The sequence below is a fragment of the Sebastes umbrosus genome, chromosome 23 (assembly GCF_015220745.1).
Source record: "Sebastes umbrosus isolate fSebUmb1 chromosome 23, fSebUmb1.pri, whole genome shotgun sequence".
In the NCBI taxonomy this organism is placed as follows: domain Eukaryota; kingdom Metazoa; phylum Chordata; class Actinopteri; order Perciformes; family Sebastidae; genus Sebastes; species Sebastes umbrosus.
The window spans coordinates 20,764,601-20,790,060 of NC_051291.1; the positions used below are offsets into that span (position 1 = coordinate 20,764,601).

Genomic DNA, 25,460 nt, shown 5'->3' on the forward strand with positions numbered 1-25,460 from the left:
TCTGCAGCACCGAGGTAGTAAAAGTTAACGTTGAAGGTCTCCTTGATCGGAAAGTTTCCCATTTAAATCTAAATTAGCTCATTTTGTCCTGGTGGTGTTGAGTTTAATGTGCCAAATAATGTCAGAAATAATAAGGACAAAAGGAGAAATTCACCCCAAATTCACTCAGGATGAGGGGCGGGGCCATGATATTATGGGGCGGGGCCACCAGGCCAGAGGGGGCAGGGCAAACAGAAGACACATGGACAATAGCAACATTAGCTTCATTAGCTGCAATCAACCAAAACCTTTTTAATTTAGTTTGTCATGTTTTACGAAGTATTTATATATATTAGGGCTGTCAAAGTGAACCTAATGAATCCATCGGTATCAACCATGTCATACTAGCTTGTATGATAACACTCCAAACTTACGCAAAATTTTGGCAAGGAAAAACTGTCATGTCCTTTTTCAAAGGGGACACACAGAAAAATGTCTGATTAATCTGCGATTAACCATTTCAATCGATTGACAGCTCTAATATATAAATTACATATAATATGATTTCTTTAAATCTTTCCTGAATCTAACAAAATAAAAGTCTGTGAAAACACAATCAAGGGGGCAACGTCGGGGGCAAAAAAAATAATTTTTGGGGGGTTTTGTAGAAAAAACATGTTTCAGATATTATATCATATAAAATCGATACCCAACCCTTCAAATGAGTTATTAGTGTTCTTAACGTGCTCATTCCACTCTTTCAATTTAGTCATTTAAACCCTAAAACTTCATTCGTACCCTCGGGTTTCTTGGTTCCCTTAAATTATTAATTTACACCTTTCAAATTTTTAAATCAAATTGTAATAATTTTGAAATTTTAAATTAAATAGTTTGATTAAATCTGAGTCTGAAATAAAAGGATTTTGTCTTAAACATAATATTTTGTTCGGCTTTGAAATCAGATATTACAGGATTTGATCCTACAGATTTGAGCCAGTTCATAAAAAGATGATTTAAAAAAAGGTACAAATTATTAATTTAAGGGAACAAATGAGGTAAATTGGAGGTAAAACAGAAGCACAATGAGGGAACTATTTACCACAAAGTTCCCTGACAGCGACCAGACGATAAAACTCTGATAATCAAAGATAAAAAACCTCGTCGGTCATCTTTGTTTGGACTCCTCTAAACAAACCAAACGTTCAACCTTCAACAATTTTTACTGTGAAGTTTTGTACCAGAAACCAGCTACAAAATAAAAGTCCTGTAAAGTGCAGTTAGAGAATGAGAACAATGTTTTATAGTGTTGATGTGCCTGAAAACAGCTGGATGTGTCGAGCAGTGATTGTACCACAGATGCTGAGGATGTACGGAGGCAGCGGGGCGCCAACAATAAAAAAACATATACCGGACTTCTGACAACGTCGCCGGTTTTTGGTGCTTTGACTGATTTTCTGCACTGTAAAAAAAAAAGAAAAAAAAAAGTCCTGAATCGGATTTGGTTAAATTAAAGAAGAAAAAGAAAGAAAAACTGGAGTCAGTTTGGTGAAATTATAAACATCATTCTACGGAGCCGAAGTCAATAAAGATAACACGTTTTAATATCTTGTGCACACAAAATAATCTTTACCTTGGGCAAACTAATTATAACAATATTTTTTAAGATAACTTTCGCCTCAAAATGAATAATTTCTGCACCAAAACAACTTTTGCACCCAAGATAATAACTTTTGCATCCAAATCAATAATGTGCGCACCAAGATGATAATTGGTGAGTATTAAACAACTTGTATTACATTATTTTAACAGTTAATAATTTGTGTACACAAGACACCAAAAATAAGAACTTAGTTGGCTTCGAATAATTCTGTTTTTCTCGGATCAAATATATTTTAATTAATAAGAGACCAGCTGCCGTTTTCTTTCTTTAGATAGAGACAATTATTTCTAAAAAATTACTATAATTTCTCTTGAAACAAGAGGAATTATCTCAACAGGATGGCACCATTTACATTTTTTTTTTTAAAATAAAGACTGAATATTAGAGCTGGGTATCGCACATGAATATATTATATATTATTGAGAGAAATGTGTCTGTAGTATCAAAACTGTCAAAAACTGTACTAAAATGATTTAAATCATATTTTTTCCTGTTTCGGCTGCTTCTGTTTACATGTTTAATGTTTGGAAATTCATCTTTTGTTTAATTAAAAACATTTTTTATATTTCTCAAAGTATCATAAAAAGGATTTTTCGTGTTTGTACCAAAAAACTTAAGTTTTTAACGACACCCAGCTCTAAAGATCGTCACTGATATTTGTTATTTTTTATTCAGAAAAACAAAATTTTAAATTTGATTTTCTGATGACTCACTGTAAAAAAAATTATATTAGTGTCCAAAAATCTGATTTTTATAAGAGATTATGTGACGATTAATTCTGTCTTTCTAGAATTTATTAGTTTCTACAAAAGCCGTAAAATGAGGGAAAGTTTACTGAAAAAATGAATTATTTCAGCCTGTTTTTGTAAATTAAAAACGTCTCATTAAGACATAAGATGTTTCTTTGAGTGTAATTTAAAAGTGAAGCCGGTTAAAATGAGTTTACACTAATAAAAGTGACGTGATTGTCAGACTCATGCTGGTGTTAATTCTTCTCAACAACAAAATTGAACGACAGGAAGTTAAAACGTGACGACGATTATCGGACGATGCGACGAAGTTATCTTGAAAAATATATTTCTGGTCGTCACGAGAACAAACACACGAAGAGATTTACAAAATAAAAACTGATTGTTGACTCGATCGTCAAGGCAACGAGCCGCCTGATGTTCCACCTCTGGTCCCAACATCTGCCTCCATTTAGTCATTTTTGTCACAAACAGACACTAAAAACCTGGATATGTTCTTCTGATCTGAGATTGTCACCGAACGTTTGGAGTGAAACTCTGTAGAAAAATATAATGAAATATAAAAAAAGACGGAATGAAAAGTACTGCGAGAGTTCGATGGAGAGATTTACAATGATTTTCTATATAGCTTATAAATACGATATCTACACAATATGTGGTACAAAAATACTATATAGCATTTAGTGGGCACTGGTTTCCTCAAATAACAACAACATAAAACATAAAATAAAAAGGTTATGAAGACGTGGAACTGGTCAGGCACAAGGTCGTGTTCATGGTGGGAGACGCTGCAGAAACTAGGCGTGATGATGATGATGATGATGATGATGATGATGATGATGATGTCGTGATGATGATGATGATGATGATGACGTGTTCGCTGTGCAGTTTTGGGTCGATTCACAAACACACGGTTGCAGTCGAGCATCTCAACAAGAACACGTGAAACACAAGCGTACGTTTTGGTTTTAAATCCCGTCTGAACATCACGATGATCGGAGGACGCGAGTCATGTGATGCCTTATCTTTAGTCATTTGCTGCCTGATCTTTAGTCACGTGATGCCTGATCTTTAGTCACGTGACGCCTGATCTTTAACGGCCAGAACGTGTTTTAGTACGGAGGCCCTGAGGGGACAAGAGCAAGAACCAGTTTCTAGTGCAACAAAAATAAAAACAACCAACCAAAAGAGGCCAATTGTCTTCAGATCTTCTTGAGATCGTGTCTAGAAACGTTTTGTCCTTTCAGCATGGAAACCCATTACCGCCAATGTAATAGAATACAAATCCTTTAAGTCATTATAACGAGAAACTTTCTCAAAATAATGACTTAGCATCTCAAAATAATGAGAGCCTTTTGTCAAAATAATGTTTTGTACGGAGGCCCTGTTGAGACAAGAGCAAGAACTAGTCAAAATAATGACTTAGTACCTCAAAATAATGAGAAACTTTGTCAAAATACTGAGAATCTTTCTCAAAATAATGTATTGTATGGAAGCCATGACGGGACAAGAACAAGAACTAGTCAAAATGATGAGAAACCTTCCCAAAATAATGACTTAGTATCTTGAAATAATGAGAAATGTTCACAAAATTATTATATTGAGATATGGAGTCATTATTTTCAGATATTAAGTCATTATTTTGAGATACTAAGTCATTATAATGACTTACAGGATCTTTTTTCTTTCATTACAAGTACAAGTTTTCATCTTATTTTTTTATTTTACTGGCGTAATTGGGCTTCCATACCACAGGGCCTCTGTAGTGTTTAATCAAACTTGTTGAGCTGCAGACTCGTCAATACTCTCAGAGTGGCTGCTGGTCTGATTGATTGATTGATTGGGTAATAAATATGTGCCTCCTCGTGTTATTGCTTCGTGGTTGATCACATGACTCACGTCCACATCAGACACGATCCTACGAACCGCTTCGTAACTGAGGAGGTAAATTTAAATCAAAGACCGCGTACCGCGCTCTCACACGGGCCTCTTCTCCAGTTTCCATGGTAACTATCGCCACGCCCAGCCTCTGGGGGGGCGCTCCTCTTCTTCTTCTCCAGTTTACATGGTAGCTACCGCCGAGCCTCCGGGGGGGCGCTCTTCTTCTTCTTCTTCTTCTTCTCCAGTTGATGTTTTTCATATTTGGCATCAGATAAGTTAAACGTCCCGCTGTGCTTTTTGTCCTTCAGCCTCTGTTTCTCCGGGTTTAAGGCAACTTATATTTGTGATGATTTTAATAAAACCTTTTCTTAAAAAAATGTACAAATTTCTTAATACAAACCTCTATGGCGTCATCAGTAAACACTGTATAGAAAATATATAAATATGCTTTTTCTCTTTTTAAATGTACAAATGTTCTGCAGCACCCGTTAGCTTCCTGTTCGGCGCCGCTCCTCCTCCTCCTCTTCATCAGTCTCCCGTTTTTAACCTCATATATGCACAATTGCTATTTACAGTGAGGGGGGGGCGGAGCTGTGCGGAGAGGGGAATTGTGGGGGCTCACGAGGAGTCCGTGCAGGGCGAGGGCGGCGGCGGGTAGAGGTGGTGGGAGTAGCTGCGCTCGGTGTAAGGCGACGGCGGGCAGCTCTCGCAGTTCTCCTCCGCCGACAGGTACTGGCTGCGGGGCGTCGGCGGCGGTGGGAAAGGCTCCGAGTCGTAGTTGAGGTCGCTGGTGTAGCCCTTGGCAGCGGTGGCGGTGCCGGACTTGAGCGGCGCCCGACGTCCCGGCGTGTAGTCGCTGTCGCACACGTCGGTGCTGCAGGGGGTGGTGGGGGGGGCGAAGTGGCGGTAGGTGTAGGGCCGGTAGCTGACGGACAAAAACACCACAGAGTAAGAAACACCACAGATTAAGAAACACCACAGATTAAGAAACACCAGTAATGTGAGATAATGTGAATTAATGTGACATAATAATATGAGTTAATATTATATAATAATGTGAGTTAATGTGAGTTACCTGTATGATCTGTGTGTTGAGGGACTGTTGGAGGAATAACCAAACTCCATGGTGTACTGAGAGCGAACTGTAGCCGGAGACGGAGGAGGATTCAGGATCTAGAACAAAACAATAAAAATACAACAATATACTTCATTCTCAGGGTTTCACAGCAAGAAGAAGGGGATAAATAATAATAATAAATATAAAAATGTTTGATGATACAGATGTATTTTTCAAGATTTTCACAATAAAATACTGTTAAAAAAATTAAATAAATAGAAGCAGAAATGTAATGTAGCACCAGAGAAATTAACTTGTATTTAGTTTATGAATGAGTTGATAATAAAGTTATGATAATAATAATGATAAATAAACTGACCGGGGGGAAGTAGGTTCCCTTGGTGCTGGACGAGCTGCTGGACGAAGCTCCGGTCACGTGAGCGCGGTCGTAAGGCGGCCCATTGCTCCCGCCCATGATGCTGAGGGAGCCAATCACAGACTTCCCTCTGGACATCCCTGTTGGTTCGGAAACAGACGTCAGCGTCACGCTTATTAAATTATATTTATAAATATGAGGTTATGGTCACGTCGTCCCACCTGGCAGCGAGCTGGACAGCGAGCTCGGATGCGGCACGTATCCCAGCGGCACCGACGACGGACCGTGGACCACGAAGTCATTGGTGACCGTCTCGCCGTCGTCCTTCATCTGCGGACAGAGGACGCGCTGACACACGAAGTACACGGCGCCCACCACGAACAGCGCCATGACGACGCCCACAATGGAGCCGATGGTGTTGTTGGACGGAGGAGGAGGCTCCTCTGTCGGGTCTGAAACCACAGAAGAAGAAGAAGAAGAAAAAGAGTGGTGTTAAAACAACTGACTGTTTTATAAGAGATAAAAAAGTTTTCTGTTCAAATCAACGACTTTAAGAAAACAAACAACACAAGTATTTATTCTTTAAATAAAACATAACAGCAGAAAACATTTCATTACATTAAATATTCATTTGATTATTTTATGACTGTTTTTTGATCAAATTAATGAATCGAAGGAAACTGAAATAAAAATGACAAATTAAGTTACAAAATAACAGCAGAACACAGTTCATTATATTAAATATTAATCTGATTGTGAGGTCATCTTCCAGATCAATATCATGATTCAAATTTTAGCCATGTTATCTCCTTCAGTATAAATGTAGCTTAATGAGTTGTTGTAATTTACTAATAATAATAATAATAATAATAATAATAATAATAATAATAATAATAATAATAATAAGTTAAGTTTGGGCTCCCCTATTGATAAATAATATCTCTTTTTACATACCACTTAAAAATAATAAAAAGAAACATGAAAATAAAATGATTTACAAAAGACGTAAAACTAAGAAATATTAGTATAATAAAATATAAAATAAATAAACTTAGTGTTATTGGTTGTAAATCATGGAAGACTAAAACTGCCAGTACAATAAATTAATGAATTCATTAAATGACTCAATAAAGTTATATAATACTATATATATATATATATATATATATATATATATATATATATATACACACACACACATATACAATGTATGTATATGTAATTTATTTTCAAAATAACCTGCACATTTATTTGATAATTGATTCTTGTATTTCTATATATTTTTCTTTATTATTATTTTTCATTTAATTATTTATGGTAATGGAAGCTTTAGTCCTCCATAATAAATGAGAACATGTATAAACGTATGTGTCCACACGTGTATGTGCATGTTTGTTATTTCTTATTATTATTTAGTTTCAGTTATTTATTTATTATTTATCTATGTTGGGTTCTTCTAAAACTTTATTTGACTACGACCATCAGAAACCTGTCGCAGCTCAGAGGGATGATTAGAAAATGATCTTTTATTCCTGTTAATACGTTTATATGTACTTTGTTCGATATGATTTACAGTGAAGGTGTTTTCAGATGTTTGTGGGACTCACAGCAGCCGATCTCATCAGAGTTGTCGGTACAGTCCATGTTGTGGTCGCACTTCTTGTGTTTCCCGATGCACTGACCATTAGAGCAGGTGAACTGGTCCGGAGGACAACGTACTGGGAGACAAACAGAGAGACAAACACCAGTCAGGTCCCTGGTAAATCCTAGGATTTTCTGCTTCCTTTCATCATCACGTTAAAGAATAGATCTTGAATCTTGAAGTGAGCGTTCCCGGTCTCACCTTCACACTTGTTCTCGTCGGACCGGTCCTGACAGTTGATCTCTCCGTTGCAGCGCAGGCTCAGGTCGATGCACTGGCGGCTGTCGCACTGGAACTCGGACTCGGAGCAGACGGGACAGTCCTTCTCGTCGCTGCGGTCGTCGCACTCGGGGTAACCGTCGCACCTCCAGGCCTGAGGGATGCAGTCCACCTCCCCTGAGGTACAGGAGAACTGCTCCGGGGAGCAGGTAGGGGGCTCTGAGGAGGGGAAGGGGGACACACCAGACCATCAGATCCAGAACAGTAAAAACCAGTAAGAGGACCAGTTAGGAGGGTGGGGGACACAGCGGACCATCAGATCCAGAACAGTAAACACCAGTAAGAGGACCAGTTAGGGGGGGTGGGCGGGGGACACACACAAGACCGTAAGATCCAGAACAGTAAAAAAACAGTAAGAGGAGCAGTAATTGTGTCTCACCTCCACAGGAGAGCTCGTCCTGCAGCAGCACCAGGTGGACGGGACACGAGCAGCGAGTCGTCCCGTCTCCTTTCACGATGCAGATGTGGGAGCAGCCGCCGTTGTCCCACGTACACGGGTGTTTACCTGCAGGACGCCGAGGTCAGAGAGAGGAGCACAGATTAGAGACACAGCCTGGAGATAAACTACCTGTTTAAATATAATCGTTTTTGGCACCTTTAACACTGATCCAACTCTCTTTGGATTAAAACACCAAACAGTGTTTTAACTACTAAGACATCTAGGTAACGTGTAACCCAGTCAGACTCACTGTACTCCCTCATGTCCAGCTCGTGGACGGCGTGGATGTCGCTCAGGTAGGCGATGCGAGCTTGGATCTTGGTGCGTCCCTCCCTCGTGGTCTTGTCGATGCGTTCGATCATCTGCTGCTGCTTGTCGATCCAGTACAGGTGGTTCCCGAACACCGTCAGGCCCACCGGCTGCAGGATGTTGGAGTCGGCGATCACGATCCGATTGGCTCCTGAATATTAAAACGAAGCGCCGGGGAAAAAAACAACAAAACAAGGTTGGAGGGGCCAAAAAGATCAGGACCAGAGGCAACGAAACGGGAGGGAAACTGAGGGGTGAGGAGGAGGAGAGGCAGGAGGACAGTGATACACCGAGGTCAGAGACACATCACACACTATTAACATACATATACTGTGTATATATACTGTATATATAATCCTCATGGTTCAACAAGGAAGATATGAATAAAACACCAGAATATATTCTACATATTAGACGGTAACAGAGAATAGATAGCAGCCGCTGTTCATCACTTTAGCCCCGTTTCCATCGCAGGAACCTTACCCTGGAACTAGGAACCTTTTGAGGAATTTGACTGCTGTAAAATCTCATTGCAGTAAATGCCTTAAAGGTCCCATATTATCCTAATTTTCAGTTTCATTCTTGTATTTTACGTTTCTACGAGAACATGTTTACATGCTGTAATGTTAAAAAAAAAAAACTCAAACTGTTTGCATGAATATTTACCCTCTGTCTGAAACGCTCCATTTTAGCACATTTCAATGGAATGCAACGGAATTGCGTTGCTAGGCAACAGCTCGGGTCCATGTTTACTTCCTGTCAGTTGTGCATTCATATACACTGCAACCGGAAATAAACTGGGACACATTTAGAATGTTTACGTTTAAAACTGTAAAATGGTCTAAATATTGTATATTTGTGACATCACAAATGGACACAAAAAGACAGCTTGTTTCAAAAGGCACAGTTTCTGAATACGGGCTGTGTGTATTTCTCCGTGGATTGAGCATTTTGATGCTTTCACAGTGTTTATATCGCACTTCAACCTGCTTTGTAATAAAAAAGACGTGAAAATCTCACTTTTTACAGTATGGGACCTTTAAAGTTTGTCTTTAACAAAGAAAACTCTGTTTAAGGAATTCTGTGCAACACCCTTAAGTAAGTCCCTCAGCTAAGGAGAAAGTAAACATTAAACTTGAGGTGCTTTGTGCAACAGGAGCCTGATTTTAATTTAGAGTTTATTTAGAGCTGGAGAAGCTGTTGTTACTGAACGTGTCCTGATGGGGGCGCCAGCCTCAACAGAGCTAAAGCAGCTGTTCTGACTACATTTAACAGAGTTTCACTGCTGAGGATCACAGAGGAGGACTTTAAAACCCTCTTCAGTCCTGAACCAGGAACATAAAGAGCAGGAACCAGGACTCCTCCTCCTCGTCCTCCTCCTCTCCTACAGATGGTTTACATTCCTGTCGGCCTGCGTGGAGCTCCAGAGAATCACAGGAATGTGCTGAGCTCGGGGCTCCGCGCCAACTTCCCCTTTCCAGGCACAAACCTCCCCAAGAGTCCTCCGTCTGCTCTGTTCACACGTTAACTCCTCGACTCTCCTCCGCAGGGTTAAACGCTCCTCCACGGGGTTAAAAACCTCCCGCAGACAGAGACCTACGCCCACTGAACTACTGAGGTCTGACAGAAACTTCTACTAAACTACCAGTCTGTTGTTCTGCAGGATTAAACCTTTAAACGCATCTTTAAAGAACGTTATATAAAATCAGATGTCTCAGAATAAGAGCTGGAAATGAACCCTCAAACAGAACTGAGTCTGGTTCAAATGAAATAGATGTAGGTCAGTGTGAAGGTTTACTGTCTCCAAAACCTTTCAGGGAAGTTTAGAGAAATGATCTAACCCTCTATCTGAACTTAAAATAAGAAACATAACTATTTATTAAAAGGTAAAAGCTACAAAGAACTGATTATCTGAGGCTATTTATTCTCCTTCATGGGGGTCGTGACGTGATATCTGGAGTTTGTTTATTAGCAGCAAGAATATTTATGTTGTGAAAGTTTGCAAAGAAAATAGGAAAGTTGATCGAGAGAACAGATAATTAATTCAAAGATTAATAAGTTAAAACAATTAAATAAATGTGCGTAGTTTTTGATAGTTAAAGCACAACTTGGACATTTAGTGAATTTCTCTCTTAGAGTCACATGTTCAGATTGACTCCTCATGTCTGGACGCTAAATATGAAGCTGGATAGCTTAGCTTAGCATAAAGACTGGAAACAGAAGGAAACTGCTAGCTTAGCTTAGCATAAAGACTGGAAACAGAAGGAAACTGCTAGCTTAGCTTAGCATAAAGACTGGAAACAGAAGGAAACTGCTAGCTTAGCTTAGCATAAAGACTGGAAACAAGGGGAAACTGCTAGAATGTCCAAAGTTCAAAAACCCACCTACCAGCTCCTATAAATCTCACTGATTAACCTGTTATATCTGGTTTGTTTAATCTGTTAAAAACTGAAGTATAAAAAAATCATAATTCGCCAATTTACGGGACGTTACGGCCAAGAAATAATCCGGCATGTAACCCCCATGAAACTGCAAATGATCCAGATTAAAGGAACCAGCTTTAGAGGAGCTACCCGTCTACAGTCTTTATATGCAAAGCTAAGATAACCAGCTGTTGCTTCATATTTGTCATGCAGACATGAGAGAGGTATCAATCTGAACACCTGACTCTCAGAGGGAAAGAAAAAGAAGAGGAGTCATAGAAACTGGACGAACCAGGACTCAAGCCCCTCCCACCCCCTCCTGGACCCTGATGTGTACCTGAACCCTCCAGACTCACCGGAGAGGTCGCTGCTCTCGATGCGCCGCAGGTCAGAGTCCACCCAGAACAGCTTCCCCACTTCGTTATCGATGGCGAGGGCGACCGGTTTCCCCAAACCGCTGAAGAACAGAACCTCCCGCTCCGTCCCGTCCAGCGCCGCCCGCTCGATCTTCGGAGAGCGCTCCAGCAGGTTGGTGAAGTACATGTACCTGCAGCAGAACACCAGGAGTTAACTGACTCGTTCGCATCATCTCAACGGGTCGTTTTCTGGCGTGTTTTCCTCTCAGAACATCTGCAGACTTCATTCCTCAACCACACAATGACCCAGAGATTACTGCGCCAGCCCCGGCCCGAAGGAAACCCAGTAATTATGGTTCCAAACAAGCGACTCGGCACCACCGAGCTGCGACGGGCTTCAAGAGGCCGAGAGGATAAACAACGAGAACAAATTACTGAGATCAGAAACTAGACACCGAGGAGCTGAATACTGCTGGAGTACTCTCTATGAAGTACTTCTACCTGTATGTGTCAGAGCAACATGTGAAGCTCTCGTTTCCTGGAACTGGATTTAACATTAATTTAACTACGGAAAGAAATCTGGCAAATAAAGAAAGTCTTCTGGTGAATCTTGTGAAGTTGATGGCAGTTTCCCAGTTCCTTCATCTCTCCTTCATCTCTCCTCCGTGTACTCCTTCATGTACTCCTTCATGTACTCCTTCATGTACTCCTTCATCTCTCCTTCATGTACTCCTTCATCTCTCCTTCATGTACTCCTTCCTCCCAAACTTAAACCAGCTTTATGTGCAGCAGACAAAGGAGAGACGTTAACTAGCTGGTTCTGATGTTTTCAGTAATGAACTGACTCTCTGATCACGTTCTGGGTCCTTCATAGAAACCTGTTAATAATGGTGGACGTGAGGACACTAAGACGAGGACACTGAGGTGGACGTGAGGACACTAAGGCGAGGACACTGAGGTGTAATAGAGGACGCTGACGTGTAATAGAGGACGCTGAGGGGAGGACAGTGAGGGGAGGACACAGGTGTAATAGAGGACGCTGACGTGTAATAGAGGACGCTGAGGGGAGGACAGTGAGGTGGGGACACTGAGGGGAGGACACTGAGGGGAGGACACAGGTGTAATAGAGGACGCTGAGGGGAGGACAGTGAGGTGAGGACACTGAGGGGAGGACACTGAGGTGTAATAGAGGACGTTGAGGGGAGGACAGTGAGGTGAGGACACTGAGGGGAGGACACTGAGGTGTAATAGTGGACACAGAGGTGTAATAGAGGACACTGAGGGGAGGACACTGAGATGTATGTGAGGACACTGAGGGGAGGACAGTGAGGTGAGGACACTGAGGGGTGGACACAGATATATGTGAGGACACTATGGGGTAATAAAGGACACTGAGGTGAGGACACCGAGGTGTAATAGAGGACACTGAGGGGAGGACAGTGAGGTGTAGTAGAGGACGCTGACGTGTAATAGAGGATGCTGAGGGGAGGACAGTGAGGTGAGGACACTGAGGGGAGGACACTGAGGTGTAATAGAGGACGCTGAGGGGAGGACAGTGAGGTGAGGACACTGAGGGGAGGACACTGAGGTGTAATAGAAGACACTAAGGCGAGGACACTAAGATGTACGTGAGGACACTTAGGGGAGGACAGTGAGGTGAGGACACAGATGTACGCGGGGACACTGAGGGGATGACACTGAGGGGTGGACACAGATGTATGTGAGGACACTATGGGGTAATAAAGGACACTGAGGTGAGGACACCGAGGTGTAATAGAGGACGCTGAGGGGAGGACAGTGAGGTGAGGACACTGAGGTGTAGTAGAGGACGCTGACGTGTAATAGAGGACGCTGAGGGGAGGACAGTGAGGGGAGGACACTGAGGTGTAATAGAGGACGATGACGTGTAATAGAGGACGCTGAGGGGAGGACAGTGAGGTGAGGACACTGAGGGGAGGACACTGAGGTGTAATAGAAGACACTAAGGCGAGGACACTGAGATGTACGTGAGGACACTTAGGGGAGGACAGTGAGGTGAGGACACAGATGTACGCGGGGACACTGAGGGGATGACAGTGAGGGGTGGACACTGAGATGTACTTGAGGACACTAAGGTGTAATAGAGGACAGTGAGGTGAGGACACTGAGATGTAATAGAGGACACTGAGGGGAGGACACTGAGGTGTAATAGTGGACACAGAGGGGAGGACACTGAGGTGTAATAGAGGACGCTGAGGGGAGGACAGTGAGGTGAGGACACTGAGGTGTAATAGAGGACGCTGACGTGTAATAGAGGACGCTGAGGGGAGGACAGTGAGGTGAGGACACTGAGGGGAGGACACTGAGGTGTAATAGAAGACACTAAGGCGAGGACACTGAGATGTACGTGAGGACACTTAGGGGAGGACAGTGAGGTGAGGACACAGATGTACGCGGGGACACTGAGGGGATGACAGTGAGGGGTGGACACTGAGATGTACTTGAGGACACTAAGGTGTAATAGAGGACAGTGAGGTGAGGACACTGAGATGTAATAGAGGACACTGAGGGGAGGACACTGAGGTGTAATAGTGGACACAGAGGTGTAATAGAGGACACTGAGGGGAGGACACTGAGGGGAGGACACTGAGGGGAGGACACAGAGGTATAATAGAGGACGCTGAGGTTTAATAGAGGACACTAAGGCGAGGACACTGAGATGGACGTGAGGACACTGAGGGGAAGACAGTGAGGTGTAATATAGGACACTGAGGGGAAGACACTGAGGTGTAATATAGGACACTGAGGTGTAATAGAGGACACTGAGGGGAGGACAGTGAGGTGAGGACACTGAGGGGAGGACACTGAGGTGTAATAGAAGACGCTGAGGTGTAATAAAGGACACTAAGGCGAGGACACTGAGATGTATGTGAGGACACTGAGGTGTAATAGAGGACACTGAGGTGTAATTGAGGTGTAATAGAGGACACTGAGGGGAAGACACTGAGGTGTAATAGAGGACACTGAGGGGAGGACACTGAGGTGTAATAGAGGACACTGAGGTGTAATAGAGGACACTGAGGGTTGAACACTGAGGGGAGGACACTGAGGGGTAATAGAGGACACTGAGGTGAGGACACTGAGGGTTGGACACTGAGGGGAGGACACTGAGGTGTAATAGAGGACACTGAGGTGTAATAGAGGACACTGAGGACACTGAGGGGAGGACACTCAGGGGAGGACACTGAGGGGAGGACAGTGAGATGTACGCGGGGACACTGAGGTATTTGTGAGGACACTGAGGTGTAATAGAGGACGCTGAGGCGAGGACACTGACCCTCTCTCCGGGTTGACGACGATGGCTCTGGGCTTGTCGTGCTCTCCTCTCAGCACCACGCCGACCCGGCTGCCGTCCGTCCGGGTGACGTTGATGACGTTGGTGACCTCGCTGGTCCAGTAGATGAAGCGGCTGTAGATGTCGATGCTCAGGTCGTACAGCTGCAGACCCTGATTGGGTCCTCCCAGAGAGCTGGACACCACCGTCATACTCTGCCGAGACGAGACCGGAGACACGGCGGGTCAGACATACGGGTTTTATTTGACTAACAGGAAGCAGGTTTCTGCCGGACGTCTCTGTACCTGGTTTCCGTCCTCCTGAGCGCGGCGGATGACGTTCTGCTTGGAGTCGATCCAGTACAGCTGTTTGTCCAGCGGGTCGTAGTCGATGGCGCGGACGTTCCTCAGGCTGTGGATGGGGAGGATGATGTCTGGACTCTGCTGCTCGTCGATCACCATGCGGTTGATGGCAGTCTTCTGGCTGAAGAGCAGGAAGGACGTCGGAGCTGGAAGACAAACAGAGACGTGTTTAAAACATAAATAGTTCCCCTCAGAGTATCGGAGTGTCCGATGCAGGAACGGTGTCCTCACCGCTGCACGTCTTGTTGTCGTAGTTGAGGGAGAAGTGGGCGGGGCAGCCGCAGACAAAGCTGCTGACGGGGACGGCGAGGCAGAGGTGTGAGCAGTGTCCGTTGGTGGAGGCGCAGGCGTTCCAGCCGCCCTGTCTGGACGAGTGGAACACCAGGATGTCCATGACGTAGTCCAGGTGGCCTTGGATCACGGTGCGGTTCTGACCGCTGGTCTTGTTGGCCCGCTCGATGCTGCGCTGGCTCCAGTCGGTCCAGTAGATGTAGTCCTGGTACTGGGTCAGACCGAAGGGGTGAGGGAGGTCGTCGGCTATCACCTCGCGGTCCTGACCTGAAGAAAGAAAGACAAACAACCAGTTGATGAAAATGTGCTGAAACATGTTCATCACCTTTTTTTTTACAAAAAATAAATAAATAAATAAAAAGTTACCTTTGCAAAAATATATAAATAATATTAACATTCACAGAAAAAAATGAAAACTGTAAACGTACATTTACAATAAAATCAAATCTCGTAAATTTGTGAGATTAAAGTTGTAAATTTATGAGAAAATAACTCTTGGATAAAAAACTTGGATATTCTGTGAGATGAAAGTGGTAAAATTACTTGAAAAAAAAAAGAAAGAACATCCTTGTTTTGGTTCTTGTAAATTTCTGAGATTAAAGTGGGAAATCTACGAAAACAAACTCTCAAATTTCTGAGAAAAAAACTCAGATATTCTCTGAGATTAAGGTGGTAAATTTACAAGAAAATAAATCACAAATTTACGAGAGAAAAACTTGAATATTCTGAGATTATTAAATCATACATTTGCGAGAAAAAACTCAGAAATTGTGCAAAACCGTGGTTCCGCCAGTCGTCGTCTGAATTTTTACCATGGTGTTTAACGGCGCCGTCTGTAGTTTGATGAAGTTTATCCAACTTTGCAAAGTGAAGCGATGTCGTTCATTGACAAAAAATTTTTTTTTTAAATTGTCCGATTGTTTTCCTTGTAAATTCCTGACTTCAATGTCATAAATTCTGGTTTTTTTTCTCTAAATATTGTTTGTTTTTGCAGCATTTCTTCTTCTGATGAGACAAGAAGAATAAAACGTTGCTTCTCACCGAGCATGTTGGAGGACTCGATGAGCGTTGTGTCCAGGTCGGTCCAGTAGAGGCGGCGCTCTGCGTAGTCGATGGTGAGTCCGTTGGCCCGGCCCACGTCGGCCACCAGAGTGATCCGACCCGTCCCGTCCATCGCTGCTCGGTCAATCTTCGGCTTCCCGCCCCACTCGGTCCAGTACATGTACCTGTGGACAGGTGGAGAGAGGGTTTGATTAGGGAAGTGGTTCTCATGAGAGTCTCTGATCTACGACGGTTCATTATATGTAAAATAAATAAATAAATAAATTATGGAGTAAGGGGAAGGAGTAATATTCAGAGAAAAAACTCAGACATTTACAAAAAAACAACTCCTAAAATATTCTTTGAGATTAAAGTCATAATTTTATGAGAAAAAACTAAAATATTCTGAGATTATAAAGTAATAATTTTATGAGAAAAAAACTAAAATATTCTGAGATTATAAAGTCATAATTTTATGATTAAAAAACTAAAATATTCTGAGATTATAAAGTAATAATTTTATGAGAAAAAAACTAAAATATTCTGAGATTATAAAGTCATAAATTTACGACAAAATAAAAAAAAATGATGGATCGTCTCTTGTTTTTAGTTCTCACCCTTCAGCTGGATCCAGAGCCAGAGCTCGTGGACTGTCCAGGTCCTTCCAGACCAGGACCTGGCGGTGCTGCCCGTCCAGTTTGGCCACCTCGATGCGGTTGGTGCCGGTGTCGGCCCAGTACAGGTTCTTCCCCAGCCAGTCCACCGCCATCCCCTCGGGGTAGTCCAGACCGAACTCCACCACGTGCTCCAGAGCGCTGCCGTTCATGAAGGCCCGGCTGATGGTCTGCAGGGAGGGAGGTTAAAGGTTATGTTCAAGACCGATCGTCAGACTGAACCATTAGTCATTAGAATGATGAGTTGAGATGGAGGCCAACGGTACTGGAAGAAGAAGAATAAGAAGAAGAAGAAGAAGAAGATCCCCCACTCCCCGTCCCTCACCTTGAGAGTGATGTCGGTCCAGTAGATGTCAGACAGAAGAAGAAAGATGACGAAAGAAGAAGAAGGAAGAAGAAGAAAGATAACGAAGAGGAAGACGAAGACGAAGAAGAAGAAGAAAGACAACAGAAGAAGAAGAAGAACCCCCTCTCCCTGTCCCTCACCTTGAGAGTGATGTCGGTCCAGTAGATGCGGTTGTCGGTGACGTCGAAGTCGAGCGCTGACGCCTCCTTGACGCCGGTGAGCGGGATGGCAACGTTGTTGTTGTTGGTCTCCAGGGAGATGCGGCGGATGTCGGTGTGGCGGGAGAAGAGCAGGAAGGCCTCGGGGACGATGCAGGTCCTCATGTCGGCGATGAGCTCCAGGCCGATGGGACAGCCGCACTGGACGCCCTGAGGCTTGTAGAGACACAGGTGGCTGCAGCCGCCATTACTCTCCGCACACGGGTTGGTACCTGAGGACGGCGGCACCACAGGAAGTCAGACATTCTGATGGTGGAACAACGGTGTATATTTCTGAGAGAGAAGCGGTTTTAAAGACGCCGTTATTAAAGACGTCCCGGACTCACCGGAGGACTTGTGGACGTAGGTGGCCTTGAGGCCCATGAGGTCTGGCAGCTGGTCGATGATGAACTCCCTCTCGGCGGTGTGTTTGTGGACGCGCTCGATGCTGCGGCGCTGCCAGTCGGTCCAGTAGATGAAGTCGCCCAGCAGCGTGAAGCCAAAGATGTGAGGAAGTTTGTCCTCCACCAGCACCCGTCGGCCCGTCCCGTCCATGTTCATCACCTGATGGACAGACAGACAGACGGGAGGTGAGACACACTGAGCATGCTCAGACAGACAGACAGACAGACAGATAGACAGACAGACAGACAGACAGATTGGAGCTGAGACACACTGAGCATGCTCAGAATGTACATCAGATATATTATCTCACATGATGCTTATAAAAGCGTTAAAACAGGATTTAAAGAGCTAAATGTGACGGAACACACTGCATCAAACTAAGCATTTTTTCCCATGATGCCCGGCGGCAGACTGACGGAGTTACCACATCGTTTTTCTCGCCGTGCGTACTGAGCGTGCTCAGTAGAGCTCTGGCGAGCTGGCAGAACATCGCAGTGCCGCTAATTAGAAGCAACAGCAACAAACAAACAACGACACAGAGGAAGCATATGGACGCCACATTTCTTCTTCTTCTTCTTCTCTCTGTTCCTCCTCTTCCTCCCTCTCTCTCTTCTTACTTGTCCTTCCTCCCTCATTCTTCCTCCTCCCTCATCCTCCTCCTTCTCTTCTTTCCTCCCTCGTCCTCCTCCTCCCTCATCCTCCTCCTTCTCTTCTTTCCTCCCTCGTCCTCCTCTCCTCCTCTCTCTCTCTCCCTCCTCCTCTCTCTCTTCCTTGTCCTCGCCAAGGCCTATGGAAAGGAGGCTGGGTCCCGGGTGGACATGGGTCTTGGGGTATGGGGTATGACACATGTGCAGTGTAACTGAAGCTGTGATCGTGCGTTGCGATTGGCTCAACTTCGGCGAGTGCGGGCAAGATTTTACTGCGCACGTCTTATATACCCCCAAACATATGACTCGTTGATGACACATGACCCAGCCTCCTTTCTATATGCCTTGGTCCTTGCTCTGTTCCTCCTCATCCTCTCTTCCTTGTCCTCTCTCTCTTCTTCCTCATCCTCTCTCTCATCCTTGTCCTCTCCCTCTCTCTTCCTTCTCCTCCTCCTCCTCTCTATTCCTTGTCCTCTCTCTCTTCTTCCTTATCCTCTCTCTCATCCTCTCTCTCTTCCTTGTCCTCTCCCTCTCTTCCTTCTCCTCCTCCTCTCTCTTCCTCCTCGTCCTCTCTCTTCCTCCTCCTCTCTCTTTCTTGTCCTCCTCTTCTCCCTTTTCCTCGTCCTCTCTCTCTTCCACCTCATCCTCTCTCTCTTCTTCCTGATCCTCTCTCTCTTCCTCGTCCTCTCCTCCTTGTCCTCTCTTCTTCCTGATCCTCTCTCCTCCTTGTGCTCTCTCTCTTCTTCCTCATCCTCTCTCTCTTCCTTTTCCTCTCCCTCTCTCTTCCTCGTCCTCTCTCTCTTCCAACTCATCCTCTCTCTCTTCCAACTCATCCTCTCTCTCTTCCTTTTCCTCTCTCCCTCCTCCTCTCTCTTCCTTATCCTCTGTCTCTTCCTCCTCCTCCTCTCCTCCTCCAGGACCTGACTGATCCTCTCTGACAGATCCAGACTATAAAGATGTGATGAACAAAGAGACGACGAGAAGCTGCCATATTTATTAACCCCTTAGATACCAGAGGAAGAGCTCCGTTTCCCTGCACAGGTACTAGTAATGTTTAGAAGTCCTCTGAAACAATTCCTTGTGTAACTCAAGTAATTTGATTACTAAAAATCCTCGATGGAAATTCTTAATTATGTATGTAAGTTATTGGTTTGAATAGATGTAATTAAATTCTAGTTGTAATTCACAATGCAAACATCAGTCATGCACATCTTGGGTTTATGTGTTTTTAATTATTATATATATAGATATATATATAGATATATATCTATATATATATCTATATATATATATATTATAATTTCACCTTTCTCCTGCTACTGTTAGTCTCTCATTTCCTTATTAATCCAGACGGTTCATGTTTCTATCAACTCTTGATGTGCGAATTTGGTGTATAATCTAACAAAATGTGGCAACTACAACCTTGTCTTTCTGCAATCTCTGCATCACACTGATGACATATCACCAGTTTGTCCTCATGTAAAGTCATAAAGAGTTAATGTGACAACAGGCGGTGCCGTCAAACACGTGTTTGAATATTTCCGTATAATATTTTAGCCACAAATAGTAGTTGCCAATAATCAAATAATTAAAACTGGATGATGAAACTTTGTGATGTTGGATCAATCAACCAAAAGAAAAACAGATTCTGCAGAAATTACAACGATTTGGAACTTTTCTTCTGAAAAAACAAAAAGAAGTAAATCTGTCTTTAAGACACGTGAAGAAGAAGTGTGTGATGAGCTTCAGTCTGAAACATGCAGAGAGAGTTGAAGTGTCAACAGAGGAGAAATGTCAGGAATCCACAGAGAGAAGAGAAGCAGCGAGGCCTGTAATCTGTTGGTCCTTTAACTGATCCGCTATTCGCTGCTCCCAGATCAGCCCCTGAATGGCCGGCTGCCATCTTTGAAAACATCCTCCACTCACGCCGCCAGAGAGAGAGAGAGAGAGAGAGAGAGAGAGAGAGAGAGAGAGAGAGAGAGAGAGAGAGGTGGTGTATAAATATAAAACGAAGTTTCCATCCTCGGCGCGGCGGCCTCAGCCAAAAGGTCTCCGCTGGTTTGGGAGTTGTGACCGCAGTGCGGCGACGGTTTCAGATTCGGGGTCTATTCTAAACAGAGTCGACCGCAGCTGGAGAGCAGGCCGCAATCGGAACCAGATGTGGGATCCCGCCGCAAAAACCGGGTCCTCCGAGAAAGGGGGGAGACTAGAGGAGGCCCCTCCCCCCGCTGAGCCAGACCAGAACCACCAGCACCTCTGAGGGGCTCAGAGAGGGGGGGTCAGGTGGGGTCACCAGAGGGGAATGAAATATAGAACACGGCGAGATGGCGTGAGGATGGAGACCGCAGAGAGAGAAAAAGAGAAAGTAGTATTTTCATTCCCAACTGGACTGTCGACACCCTTTACAGCGCCGACGGTTAACAGGCGTTTTGATGTGGAGAAAGTTTAACAGCCGACTGGATGACTGACGGGAACCAGAAGGAAACTGAAAATAAGCTCCTTTTACACCCGATTCTGTTTGTTTTTGTTCTTATTTTCATGTTAAAGTAAGTTTTTTAAAAACACAAAATAATCTGGCTAAAACAAAGATTAATAAGAAAATCCACAACATTGATATTTAAAATGACGTGGATCATTTAGACTTTTTAGTTCACAGAAATGTGTGTCTGAATGTTTGTCATTTATATAATTTCATGTGTGTTAATTTTTCCAGTTATTTACTTATGTAGAACTTAAGGAAATGGGCTCTGCGGGTGGCAGTGTCTGTTGGAAGCCAAGTAAATAATAATAATAATAATATTTCAGTCGATATCAGCCCATTTTTAATCCTTACACTTGAAAATAAATTCCTGCTTGATTCAACATTTCTGAAATCCCATCACTGCCAACATGAGAATTAATCAAAGTGATTGGTGCTGTCACTTTATTTTGAAGGCTGACAGGAAGCAGTGACCTCTGGCTCTCTGACCGACCCGGTGGGAGGTCATGTTCAGCAGTTAACAATCACAGCGAGGAGCCGCTTTGAATCAACAGGAGAACAAGAACTGACAGCGTACAGCTTCTCCCCTGAACACTCAATATAAAACTACAACTCCCCAGGATTATAAAACTACAACTCACACGGAATATAAAACTACAACTCACACGAAATATAAAACTACAACTCAAACGGAATTTAAAACTACAACTCACCATTAAAAAAAACTACAACTCACACGGAATATAAAGCTACAACTCCCACTGAATGTAAAACTACAACTCCCAGGTGAATGTAAAACTACAACTCCCACTGAATATAAAACTAAAACTCCCAGGTGATCTCCCACTGATTATAAAACTACAACTCCCACTGAATGTAAAACTACAACTCCCAGGTGATCTCCCACTGATTATAAAACTACAACTCCCACTAAATATAAAACTACAACTCCCAGGTGATCTCCCACTGATTATAAAACTACAACTCCCACTGAATGTAAAACTACAACTCCCAGGTGATTGTAAAACTACAACTCCCACTGAATATAAAGCTACAACTCCCAGGTGAACTCACTCTGAATATAAAACGACCTTTAATTAGATAAAAACCCAATGAGGTTTGGTACATAAGACACTGACCTCGATCTTGTCGGTCTTGGCGTCTCCCCAGTAGAGTTTGCGTTCGTCGTAGTCGAGAGCGAGGCCGTTGGGCCAGCCCAGAGACGTGTTGACCATCACCAGGCGCTCCATCCCGTCCAGATCAGCCCGCTCGATCTTCGGCACCTCGCCCCAGTCCGTCCAGTACATGTAACTGGAAACACAGACAGGAAGTAGCGTTATCTGGCTGATGGCTTGATACAGAAACCTGCTGTGTTTAACCTTTTTAAGTAAGTGACGAGTAAAAATAATCAGAGTCACTGATTAGTGGACTCACCCAGCTACAGGGTCCAGTACGATGGCTCTGGGCTCGTCCAGGTCTTCAGAGATCAGGATCTTACGCATGGTCCCGTTAAGCCGGGTCACCTCGATGCGGTCCGTCCCGGTGTCGGTCCAGTACAGGTTCCGGGCGATCCAGTCCACGGCAATGCCGTCGGGGTGGTTCACCTGAGAGGTGACCACGAACTCTGCTTCGCTGCCGTCGAGCAGCGAGCGGCGGATGGCCTTCACGTCGTCGTCCGTCCAGTAGATGTACCCCTCCACCGGGTCGTAGTCGATGGCTATGGCATGGCGGATGTCGTCCACCTGCAGGATGATGTCGGTGAAGTCCGGCATGTCCAGAGAGATGCGGCGCAAGTCTGTTCGCCGAGCCAACAGCAGCATCTGGGTCGCACCTGAGGAGCAACACAAAGGTCAGACGTCACTCAAAATATACAGACAGCAGCACAAAACTACATTTTACAAGATCACATTTGAACACATCATGATGAGGTTAGAATTTACCTTCAACCAATACTCATGTTTACTGAACAGAGCCTGAACGTATCATAATGTAATGCAATGGAAGTTCCTGTGTTGAAATCAACAGGACGTAAGCTAGTAGCTAGTTAGCGTTAGCTGTTAGCAGCCGGTGAGCAGCACAGTCCTGTACGGAGATAACAGCTAACGTTAACCAGCTCTTACCAACTGCTAACAGCTAACGTTAACTAGCTCTTACCGGCTGCCAAATCATCTGTTCACTTTAAATCAAACTGTTTTTTGTGGCTTTGCTGAACAAAAGCAACAAATTAGTAAAAGCTTTGACATCCCAAAATGAACATGGTGTGTTATTGTTGGAGGAGGAGGAGGAGGAGGGGAGACGTGGCTTCAGGTCAGCTTCTCTCTGGTTTAAAGGAGCTGAAAGAGTTAAACCCCGGCGGTGAAAGGAGCCATTGTCTGCAGGAGATCATGTGATCCCGTCTGTCACAAAAGCTTCGCCGCCTTCACTCTGCAGGCCAGAGTTACCCAACCAAAAAATGTAAATAAAAAGAGGAGGCAGAGGCGAGAGGGAGGAGGGAAACGTCCGTCATTCAAACAACAGCCAGCCCGGCTGGTGATGGAGGGGGGTTACCATGGCAACTGCAGTTCAGCCCAACGCCACCTTTATCTGCTAGAAGCAACAAAGTCATCAGACTTCTTAAATTAGAGAAAAAGCTAATGGGGATTGGTACCAAACTGAAACTCTCAGACACTAATGAATTCAGTCTGGATGAAGTCCTGTAAACAGCTCTAAGCTGAGCGGACAGATTGAATCGTAAACAGTCACACCAGAGGACTTTCTGTTGTTTTCTGTCTGAAAATAATAGAAAATCTACAAACTTCTCTCAGTGACGCAGTTCAGCAAATATTTGGATGCTTTTCTGTTTCCACTCGAGTGTGTCTCTGAAGACAAACTGCAGACTTTCCTCTGCTGGCGTCTCACTCACGTTCAAATCACATTTTATAAACACTGAACTTCTGCACTGAGTTCAGGATGTTGTTACTGAAGATAATCTGTCAGAGTGGTCCTATGTGGACGCAAACGTTTACATACTTTTCTCTGGATTTATAAAACTCTTTAAGACGAGGATGGAGGATATGACCTGAAAATAATAAGGTATTTTTTTCAATTATGACAGTATGACTGGACGTTAAAATACGAGTCCAGCTGATCAACATCCAACTGTTTCTCCACCTCATTCTGACTGACTCAGTCGTTTCCAATACTTTTACAAACTTGTAAAAACTCCAGAGATATTCTGTTTTTCACCAGACATTGGCTGTATTGAGGCCAGAACCTGTCAAAATTCCAAATAAATAAATAATGAAATAAATGAATCGATTAATAAATGAAAATGCTGTTGAATGTACCAAAAAATTATATTTTAAATATTTAAAAGTTTATAGCGAAAAGTTGACCCCATGACACACGTTGACTGACAGCCCCTCATTTGCATAATGAAGCAGAAACGCATAAAGAAAAGTTAAAAAAGAAATAAAGAAATTTGGGAAAATAAATAGGGGGAAATGTAAAGGGAAAATAATGCAAAAAAAATAAAAATAAATATATAACATTTAATAATAAATAAATACATTTAAAATTAATAAAATGAAATGTAAAAATAAATAAATAAATGTAAAAGTTATTAAATATGAATAAATAAATAAAATTGGGAAAATAAATAGGGGGAAATGCAAAGGGAAAATAATGCACAAATAACTGAATACATAAATGTAATAATACATTTTAAATTTATAAAATTAAATGCAAAAATAAATACATTTGAAAATTAATAAAAATGAAAAAATAAATAAATGTAAGAATTAATACAAAGGTAAATAAATAAAGTAGCAAATTAAACAGAAATATCAATAAATTAATGCCTACATTTATTTTTTATATTATGTTTGGTTCATTTAATGGCATTGTTTTTAAGCGAGTCATATATTTAATTATTTATTTATTTTTGATTTTGTTAGGTTCCTTCCTCCATACAGTTGTTCTTACAGATGTTAGATGTAAAAACACAGCACTGGTTCACTGATACAACAGAACTAAAACATGAGTAACAGACCCTTTTCCTATGTGGGTTATGGTCATTTGATGAAATCCTTTTTTAGTAAACTGATACTAGATGTTATAAATGTGCAGCAGTGTGTCCACAGCCTCAGAGGGACAGTGAAAGGTGATGAAGATGATAATGATAAAGATGAGTATCCTCACCGTCTCTGCAGGTCTTGCCGTCCTCCAGCAGCTGGACTCCGGTGGGACAGGCACACTGATAGAAAGGCTTCAGAGGAGACAGCAGACAGAGGTGGGAACATCCTCCGTTCTTCATCAAGCACGGACTGGTTGCTACTGTCAACAGAGACAAGGACAAATAAAGTTTAATTTAAAAGGTTAAAGACTCATCGATCTCTCCTCACCTCAGCAAAAACATATGAACTTTATGAGATGGAGCAAATAACATGAACTACTGCTCCAGAAATACACATTCATAAAAGGAGGTGAAGTCCTGTGATGAAGTTATTTAACCCACTTTACTCTCTAAAACTATTTATAGACATTTTCTAATTAATGACACGTCTTCTCCTCCTTC

At 43.1% G+C, this 25,460-nt stretch overlaps 1 protein-coding gene across 3 annotated transcripts in view; it reads right to left on the bottom strand.

Annotated features, from left to right (window-relative positions):
* Nucleotides 1-1,493: 1,493 nt before the first annotated feature.
* Nucleotides 1,494-25,460, bottom strand: part of lrp6 (low density lipoprotein receptor-related protein 6) — a 37,342-nt gene continuing 13,375 nt past the window's right edge. Inside the window, exons 5-23 of one of the 3 annotated variants that reach the window (XM_037760963.1) lie at nucleotides 25,085-25,219; nucleotides 22,340-22,736; nucleotides 22,045-22,216; nucleotides 17,722-17,938; nucleotides 17,318-17,607; nucleotides 16,775-17,001; nucleotides 16,158-16,342; nucleotides 15,057-15,383; nucleotides 14,769-14,971; nucleotides 14,467-14,678; nucleotides 11,151-11,341; nucleotides 8,313-8,522; nucleotides 8,003-8,128; nucleotides 7,546-7,782; nucleotides 7,310-7,420; nucleotides 5,924-6,154; nucleotides 5,706-5,842; nucleotides 5,345-5,442; nucleotides 1,494-5,194 (exon numbers count right to left, since the gene is read on the bottom strand). In XM_037760963.1, coding sequence (XP_037616891.1) covers nucleotides 4,888-5,194; nucleotides 5,345-5,442; nucleotides 5,706-5,842; nucleotides 5,924-6,154; nucleotides 7,310-7,420; nucleotides 7,546-7,782; nucleotides 8,003-8,128; nucleotides 8,313-8,522; nucleotides 11,151-11,341; nucleotides 14,467-14,678; nucleotides 14,769-14,971; nucleotides 15,057-15,383; nucleotides 16,158-16,342; nucleotides 16,775-17,001; nucleotides 17,318-17,607; nucleotides 17,722-17,938; nucleotides 22,045-22,216; nucleotides 22,340-22,736; nucleotides 25,085-25,219 — 4,013 coding nt within the window. In that variant the 3' untranslated portion in view covers nucleotides 1,494-4,887. Of the gene's footprint in view, nucleotides 5,195-5,344; nucleotides 5,443-5,705; nucleotides 5,843-5,923; nucleotides 6,155-7,309; nucleotides 7,421-7,545; nucleotides 7,783-8,002; nucleotides 8,129-8,312; nucleotides 8,523-11,150; nucleotides 11,342-14,466; nucleotides 14,679-14,768; nucleotides 14,972-15,056; nucleotides 15,384-16,157; nucleotides 16,343-16,774; nucleotides 17,002-17,317; nucleotides 17,608-17,721; nucleotides 17,939-22,044; nucleotides 22,217-22,339; nucleotides 22,737-22,845; nucleotides 23,008-23,059; nucleotides 23,473-25,084; nucleotides 25,220-25,460 lie in introns of those variants that run through there. The other 2 variants (XM_037760965.1, XM_037760964.1) reach the window with 2 other exon arrangements.